This window comes from Sinocyclocheilus grahami, unplaced genomic scaffold (assembly GCF_001515645.1).
Source record: "Sinocyclocheilus grahami isolate Dianchi unplaced genomic scaffold, SAMN03320097.WGS_v1.1 scaffold1440.1, whole genome shotgun sequence".
Lineage (NCBI taxonomy): Eukaryota > Metazoa > Chordata > Actinopteri > Cypriniformes > Cyprinidae > Sinocyclocheilus > Sinocyclocheilus grahami.
Genome location: NW_015506619.1, coordinates 26,048 through 35,317, shown reverse-complemented (window position 1 = coordinate 35,317; position 9,270 = coordinate 26,048). Strand labels below are relative to the sequence as shown.

The following is a 9,270-nucleotide window of genomic DNA, read 5'->3' as shown; positions in this document are numbered from 1 at the left end:
GTGTGTGTGTGTGTGTGTGTGTGTGATTGTGTGTGTGTGTGATTGTGTGTGATTGTGTGTGTGTGTGTGATTGTGTGTGATTGTGTGTCACCTGTACAGCACAGCCCAGCAGCAGCAGCAGGATCTTCCTCATCTCCTCCAGTCCTTGCTCTGAAAATACACACATCCAGATCAACACACACACACCGAGCTCTGATCACACACTCACAGACGAGCTCTTTAACCCTCAAACACTGATGTATGAAACATCAAACTAACATGAAAACTAACATCACAGCTGATGCAGAGCTCACACTGCTCGATTTTAGCCCTGCGAGTGTGCAAGCTCGTGCAATGTGAACAGAGCAGCGACTGAATGCTGTCCCAGAGAGTCCTGCAGTGTGAGCTCGGCAGGTGGAGCTGAGACGTGCGGCTGAGGTTCACTGTGTGTGTCATGTGTTCCTGACAGGAAACACAGGCTGACATGGACAATGAGTGCCTGAGCACTTCCTGTGCACGACTTCCTGTGACGGACACATGCAGATCCACACAGTGACATCATCACACGCACTACCGAGCTGTACCCTCATTCAGCTCTTTCTGAGCGGAAACACTGTAGTTTTCCAAAAATGTTTGGTAGCACTTTATTTTACAGTCCTGTTCAACATGTACATACTAGATACCTGTTATGGTATAGTTACAAACCTGAACCTACCTAACCTAAACCTAAACCTAAACCTAGCCATGTAGTTATCTTATATTACAGTAGTTTCTGAGGTAAGTACACTGAAGGTACAGGTAAGTGCACATACTGTCAAATAAAGTGCAATCATATGTTTTCTTCTTTGTTTTAGATTTGATCAATTTATGAACTCAGTCTGTCTGCTAATCTTCAAAGTGTTCAGGGTTAAACATTCACTGTGAAGCTATATTTGTGTTTACTAGGGATGCTACAATACAGTTAGTCCACGGTTCAATACGTGCCTCGATTTTTAACCAGGGTTTTCGGTTTGGTTCAGTTCTGATGGCTTGGCACATCAGAGTGTTTTTTTGCAAAAAATTAACAACAAAAAAACTCCTGTAAACCTCTGCACACTGGAAAAAGCGTGGCTTATTATATGTCTGCTTAACATTTCTTTTGAGAGGGGTATTATTTTTCAGATTTTTACCCAAAACAGGATGGACTGGCCATTATTGAGCTCTATAAAGACATGTAATGTGTGTTTCATTCATACTGGACGCCAGAGGGCGCCCTCACGCAGAAACACAACATATGCATCACAGAAGTAACTGACAAAACAATATGGTTTATCTGTGTTCTTCAAGCCATCTTGGGTATTTTATAATGATTAAGTGTGTTTGTAAGCCATTACTAATCGACATAGCCTTTATTACAGTATATAATATACAGTCATTTTTTTCACGTTTTGTTATGTTGTTGCCTTATGTTAAACTGCTTTAAATTACTTTTTTCCACAACAATCTACACTCCATATAACATACTGGTAAAGAAAAAAACAGTTTTTTAACATCTGAGCCTGAGCTTAAACCAAATCAAATATTTCTGGAGAAACCTGAAAATGTGCATCTGCCCTCATCCAACCTGACAGAGCTTGAGAGGTGAAGAATGGCAGATAATTGCCAAATGCTGATGAGCAAAGCTTGTCGCATCAAACAAAAAGACTTGAGGCTGTAAAGGTGCTTCAGCTAAATATTTAGTTAAGGGTATGAATACTTATACAATGTACTTATTTCAGTTTCTTATATTAAATACATTTACAAAGTTGTGACAGCTGTGATTTTGCTTTGCCATTATGGTGTATGGAGTGTAGATGGGCAAAAAAAATCGAATGTGATAGTCATGCGCATCTCGTCAGTAAAGCGGTTCTGTGATTAGTAGTAAATCTCCATCACGTGCTTTCAGATGGAGCAGCATTTACTACACAGACCCATAGTTCACTGACAAGCTACGCAAAACCACATTCATAATCGCAGACGATTCATTGCAGATAATGAACGCCATATTGTGTAGCTTGTCAGTGAACTACGGCTCTGTGTAGTAAATGCTGCGGGTGCAACGGTTCTCGGTAAAAAATCTAACTGTACCGTTCTCCACACGGTTCGGCATACACTAGGACCGCGGTTCAACTTAAATCTGACAATGCATCTGTAATATGGTTTGTTAGAGTTCGGCTAATGCATGTTTCTGTTGATAGATGCAAATTCTGGCTTCCCAATACATTACAACAAGAGCGATGAGAGAGAAAAAAACAATACGTGGACAAACCAGTCCCTCTTTAATCAATGCGAGTGCTGTATGCTGGCACTTATTAATGCCGTCATCATGTGTTGATAATGCAGGTGAGACCTGAACAGCACACGTTCCTATCTGTGTTTAAACTAAACTCATTTAAGCCTTGCCAGTTTAAATATGAAAGAGCCAGAAGACGTGAACTCGCACACGCAGTGAGAAGATCTGTGTGTGCTCATCCGAAGCGCGTGAACCCGCGTCTCAGAACGTGCGCACATATTAAGCTCTCTGTGAAGTATTGTGTTTGAATGGACAAATTCACACAAAAATTATGTCAAAATGCAAATGGTCTTATTTTTATGATTTAGTTTTAATCCAAATGATGCGTGTGCTAAGTGAGTGAACATCAAAGGTCACACAACAGAAGTGCGCTCTCTCTCTCTCTCTCTCTCCATACCGTTAAATAACTTGTGCATTGTTTTACTTACTTGTTTTTGACATATCCGACCGAACTACAAGCTTTCCAGTGAAGTCTGTGAGAAAGATATATTCACTCGACAAGCTCGCGCATCTGTGCCGCCGCGCGCTCAATCTACTCAGAGTGCTTTGTTTATCAGCTCGCGCACACCAGCTATACAGGCGTTAACACTGAATGTTTAACGTTATATTCATTGCATACATATACTTCGTAGACATCCTTAATCTCTAATAACTCCATTCTGCTGTCTGTTGTTCTGTTGCCGGTGTTTCATTGTCTGAATATGGCACTTATCACATGCTGTGTGGTATCGGGGGATTTTAACGAGTACGAGTACAGGAGCTCAGTATCGGGACCGATACCGATACCAGTATCACAACGCATGCGCACGCTTTCCCCCAAGCATAAACAACGCTGATTACATTCTTGGGTACTCTCCAGAATGGCAGAAGACATAACTCAGGGGAGAAGAATTGTTAAATAAATTGTTCTTTTAGTTTTCTTTGTACACAAAAAGTATTCTCGTAGCTTCGCAAAACTGAAGTTGAGCCACTGATGTCACATGGATTATTTAACCGATCTCCTTGCTATGTTTCTGGACCTTGATCGTGGTAATTACATTGCTGTCTATACAGGGTCAGAGAGCTCTCAGACTTCACCAAAAATATCTTAATTTGTGTTCTGAAGATGAACGGAGGTCTTACAGGTTTGGAAGGACACGAGGGTGAGTAATTAATGACAGAATTTCATTTTGGGATGAACTATCCCTTTAAGAGACTCTGTGACAGGTAGGATTCAGTTTATGGCTAAAACCAAAAGGGATTCAATGATTCAGAATCAGATTTAATAATACATTGTTGTCAAATCTAAGCAGTGAGGCTGACAGACTGTGGCTAGTAGAAGTCGTGAAGGGCTGGCACTGTGAGTGTGTGATGTCCTGCAGAGCGAGCGAGGCGAGGCGAGACGTACCGCTCAGAGGAGTCCGGCCCAGCACCAGCACGTCAGGAAGTGACATCACCACCAGCTGCTGCAGCGTCTCCTGGAACACAGCAGAGGGTCAGGAGCGAGCCAGCACACACCATCAGTCCTGACCGTGATTCACTCACACACACACACACACGCCTGCAGTCAGAAACCAGGCTCAATCCAGGACACTTCTGCTCTGCTCTACATCAGAGAACCTCTCAGATCAAGACTGAGCATCAGCTGCACACACACATTTTATTATTTTATTTGGATCCACAAGACAAGCAACAAAAACGGAATCCAAATACCTTGGGAAGTCAGTTTGCAAGATGACAGGTACACATGGCTAACATACATTCACAAGTCCTTATATTTATAACATTCAACACTCAGGGATAGACAAAACAGCTTCGTTTCCATATTTGCATACTCCCTATAGTGGCTGAAACTGAACAGAGTTTTTGCTTCTTTTTTTTGCGATCCACTCAACAGCAGACCTTTAATCACATTCTTGTGCACATGACCTAAACTTCCAAATACTAGGGTAATTAATGCTGGTAAAACTTACCGTCTTTATGTATTGTTTTCAAGTCCTTTACAATCAAATCAACCAGGCGATCGTGTCTGGACACATACAGTCCTTCGTAACAACAACATCCATTTAAGATGTGGGCAACCGTTTCATTTTTCTGTTGATTTTGATGTAACTGACAGTAGGAGTTGTAATTTGACAGATACCATATTGACAGATTGTACATAGTTGGAAGACATTGTAGTCGTGCTTTAATCATAAAAATGAGAATATCCTCTGAGATTGAAAAGTTTGTCAGAACAGAGCGGGACACTGAGTGGTCAGCCGATTGGAGAAGTGCTCATTTTCCCTGTAGTTTCAAGCCCATCCAGTGCTGGACATTTTGGGTTTTTCTGAGGTGAAGAAGTGAGACTCTTACATTATTGGTCGATAGTTGACGAGGTGCACTTTCGATGTTGAGAACCGCTAGAGCAGAGATACGCGGGTCTGTTATTATGTTCTCATTAAGAGCCGCTAGCGCTCCGTCAGGTGCCTGCCAAGAGAGCTGCAGTCCTGTACGCTGGCAAAGATCATTTAAATCGGTGAGTAATTAATGACAGAATTTCATTTTGGGATGAACTATCCCTTTAAGAGACTCTGTGACAGGTAGGATTCAGTTTATGGCTAAAACCAAAAGGGATTCAATGATTCAGAATCAGATTTAATAATACATTGTTGTCAAATCTAAGCAGTGAGGCTGACAGACTGTGGCTAGTAGAAGTCGTGAAGGGCTGGCACTGTGAGTGTGTGATGTCCTGCAGAGCGAGCGAGGCGAGGCGAGACGTACCGCTCAGAGGAGTCCGGCCCAGCACCAGCACGTCAGGAAGTGACATCACCACCAGCTGCTGCAGCGTCTCCTGGAACACAGCAGAGGGTCAGGAGCGAGCCAGCACACACCATCAGTCCTGACCGTGATTCACTCACACACACACACACACGCCTGCAGTCAGAAACCAGGCTCAATCCAGGACACTTCTGCTCTGCTCTACATCAGAGAACCTCTCAGATCAAGACTGAGCATCAGCTGCACACACACATTTTATTATTTTATTTGGATCCACAAGACAAGCAACAAAAACGGAATCCAAATACCTTGGGAAGTCAGTTTGCAAGATGACAGGTACACATGGCTAACATACATTCACAAGTCCTTATATTTATAACATTCAACACTCAGGGATAGACAAAACAGCTTCGTTTCCATATTTGCATACTCCCTATAGTGGCTGAAACTGAACAGAGTTTTTGCTTCTTTTTTTTGCGATCCACTCAACAGCAGACCTTTAATCACATTCTTGTGCACATGACCTAAACTTCCAAATACTAGGGTAATTAATGCTGGTAAAACTTACCGTCTTTATGTATTGTTTTCAAGTCCTTTACAATCAAATCAACCAGGCGATCGTGTCTGGACACATACAGTCCTTCGTAACAACAACATCCATTTAAGATGTGGGCAACCGTTTCATTTTTCTGTTGATTTTGATGTAACTGACAGTAGGAGTTGTAATTTGACAGATACCATATTGACAGATTGTACATAGTTGGAAGACATTGTAGTCGTGCTTTAATCATAAAAATGAGAATATCCTCTGAGATTGAAAAGTTTGTCAGAACAGAGCGGGACACTGAGTGGTCAGCCGATTGGAGAAGTGCTCATTTTCCCTGTAGTTTCAAGCCCATCCAGTGCTGGACATTTTGGGTTTTTCTGAGGTGAAGAAGTGAGACTCTTACATTATTGGTCGATAGTTGACGAGGTGCACTTTCGATGTTGAGAACCGCTAGAGCAGAGATACGCGGGTCTGTTATTATGTTCTCATTAAGAGCCGCTAGCGCTCCGTCAGGTGCCTGCCAAGAGAGCTGCAGTCCTGTACGCTGGCAAAGATCATTTAAATCCAGCCAATCAGAGCGTACTCCAAACCCAAATGTTTTGTTGTCCAATTTTCCATTCGATTTTAATTTAAATCCAAGAAACTGGGGCTCGTTGCATGAAGCAGCCGGTATTTTGCGCCGCTGTAGATGTAGAAAAAGTGACCCACGTGCCTGCTCTCTGACAGATGTATCGTCGTTATTCAGCATGTTAAGAAGATGACCTGTTCTGGAGGCAGTATAAATCCATTCAGTGTTTGGGACACCCAGACCTCCGTCTCGGCGCGACTGGAAAATAATATCTCGGGTTGTATGGCTATTGAGGCAGAGCCATTTTCTCACTAGCTCCGTAACCTGTTCCTCCCAGTTCCCATTAACTGTGAATTTATGCCCCAGATAAGGATAGGTTTCATGACGTTCATATAGAAGGATAGGTTTATGTGCTAATGCAAAGACCGGGGGTTTGTCAGACTTTGAACTATACCATCTATTTCCTCCACTCCGTCTTTCATAAAACGCAGCACACTTTGTATGTTTCATATCCAAACCAGACCACCTTATGAAGTCATCTGTACGAAGAAGCATATTATGAATTACACTCTCATCTCGTGAAGATATTTCCACATCATCCACATAAGCTTGCACTGGATTTGGAGATCGCACACCTGCTGGTGAGCTCTGACACATCCATTTCAACCGGAGTTAATCGCTAGTATAAAGTTATATAGCACTCCAGGGGCAGTCGGTCTTAATACCTCACCCTCACTCACTCACTCACTCACTCACTCACACACTCACTCAATCACACACTCACTCACACTGACTCACTCACACACTCACTCACACTGACTCACTCACACACTCACTCACACTGACTCACTCACACACTCACTCACACTGACTCACTCACACACTCACTCACACTGACTCACTCACACACTCACTCACACTGACTCACTCACACACTCACTCACACTGACTCACTCACACACTCACTCACACTGACTCACTCACACACTCACTCACACTGACTCACACACACACACTGACTCACTCACACACTCACTCACTCAATCACACTCACTCACTCACACACACACTGACTCACTCACACACACACTCACACACACACTCACTCACACACTCACTCACACACACAGACTCACTCACACACTCACACACACAGACTCACTCACACACTCACACACACAGACTCACTCACACACTCACACACACAGACTCACTCACACACTCACACACACAGACTCACTCACACACTCACACACACAGACTCACTCACACACTCACTCACACACACAGACTCACTCACTCACACACACAGACTCACTCACTCACTCACTCACACTCACTCACATACACACACTGACTCCCTCACTCACTCACACACACACACTCACTCACACACTCACACACACACACACACACACAGATGTGCGCTACATGCTGAGGTCAGTCATTATCTAAGCAGCTGCTATGAGAGGAACGCAGCACACACATGATCAGTGAACACACACTCATATTTCAGTCTGATGCTCACATGAAGGTGTGATTCACAGCACAGGATCCGCTGGAGAAGAGCAGAAGCTCAGACACAAACACAGCCATCAGCTCTCCTCTCCACACTGAAGCCTGATCCAGCGCTGTATGTACACTACACAGACCCCAAACAACAAACAAACTACAGCCTCGCACCGCCCAGGGCCTTTTAACAAAGACTGAAACAGAGAGAGGCAGCTGCTATGAGAGGAACGCAGCACACACATGATCAGTGAACACACACTCATATTTCAGTCTGATGCTCACGTGAAGGTGTGATTCACAGCACAGGATCCGCTGGAGAAGAGCAGAAGCTCAGACACAAACACAGCCATCAGCTCTCCTCTCCACACTGAAGCCTGATCCAGCGCTGTATGTACACTACACAGACCCCAAACAACAAACAAACTACAGCCTCGCACCGCCCAGGGCCTTTTAACAAAGACTGAAACAGAGAGAAGCTCATGAGCATCCCGGACACAGTGTCTGCTGAACGCATGTGAGAAGTGAGAACTGTAGAGAGTCAAGCACAAAAACACCTTTCAGGATCGACAACTGCATTTCAATGCAGGACTGAATCCAAACATGCAATGATCGACACTGATAACCACAGCAATGGATCAGAAAAAGCATCTGCATATCTAATGCCAGACTGACTGCACAGACTCACAAAGCTGCCAGAAGACTGATAAAAGCGCAGATAGAGTGCGCTGCTCACCTGATAGCAGGACTTGATCTGCTGCACGAGGATGGACAGGTTCTGGATGCGCAGCGTCGGGTCGTTGTGGACCTTCCTGTGGGCTCTCTGGACGCTGCTGTTTGGGTTTCTGTCAGAACAAACCACACGGACGTTAGACATGTGCAATTAATCAAAATTACAGCTTAAATTTCAACCTCCAATGATTATGACAATACATCAATCGAGATAAACGATTATTGCGCCCCATTCCACCCCCTTTCGAGCGGTGCGCTATCGCTCCTCCATTAAAGGGGTCATCGGATGCCCATTTCCCACAAGCTGATATGATTCTTTAGGGTCTTAATGAAAAGTCTGTAACATAGTTTGGTTAAAATTCTCAATGGTAGTGTAAAAAACACCTTTTTACCCTGTCAAAACAGCTCTTTTCAGATCAAACCGTTTTTGTAGCATTTTCCTTTAAATGTTAATGAGCTCTGCTGACTCCGCCCCTCTCTTCCGAGTCACTCTCTGAGGGACTGTTTACTTTAGGATTCATCGTGAAACTTGCTAATTAGCACGTTATTATGAAAGGCGATTTGCAAAGATTTGTTAAAAAACCTTACACTCACTTCTTCTGTAGGTGAAGCTGGATCATGAATGATTCGCGCGAACATAGATGCATTTATGTAGATCGGGGGTGCGGTCCCTTCAGAAACAAACGTAACCCGCGTCAGAAACGTGCCGCAGCTGGCTGATAAACACAAGCATTAGAGTGGCAGCGATCAGCTCCGGTGGCCGTGGAGCCGTAACGCGCCGCAGACGTGTGCAGTGAGGCCCTGAATCTGCTGTTGAAAATGAACCATCCATTCATCATATCATCATGCAGATCATACACGACAAACAGCGAATTTTTCATTGTT

At 43.8% G+C, this 9,270-nt stretch overlaps 1 protein-coding gene across 1 annotated transcript in view; it reads right to left on the bottom strand.

Annotated features, from left to right (window-relative positions):
• The window catches only part of LOC107570314 (girdin-like), an 11,099-nt gene extending 2,497 nt beyond the window's left edge, over positions 1 to 8,602 (bottom strand). Inside the window, exons 1-3 of the mRNA XM_016256532.1 lie at positions 8,390 to 8,602; positions 5,033 to 5,102; positions 92 to 150 (exon numbers count right to left, since the gene is read on the bottom strand). Coding sequence (XP_016112018.1) covers positions 92 to 150; positions 5,033 to 5,102; positions 8,390 to 8,530 — 270 coding nt within the window. The 5' untranslated portion in view covers positions 8,531 to 8,602. The remainder of the gene's footprint in view (positions 1 to 91; positions 151 to 5,032; positions 5,103 to 8,389) is intronic.
• Between the last annotated feature and the right edge of the window lie 668 nt (positions 8,603 to 9,270).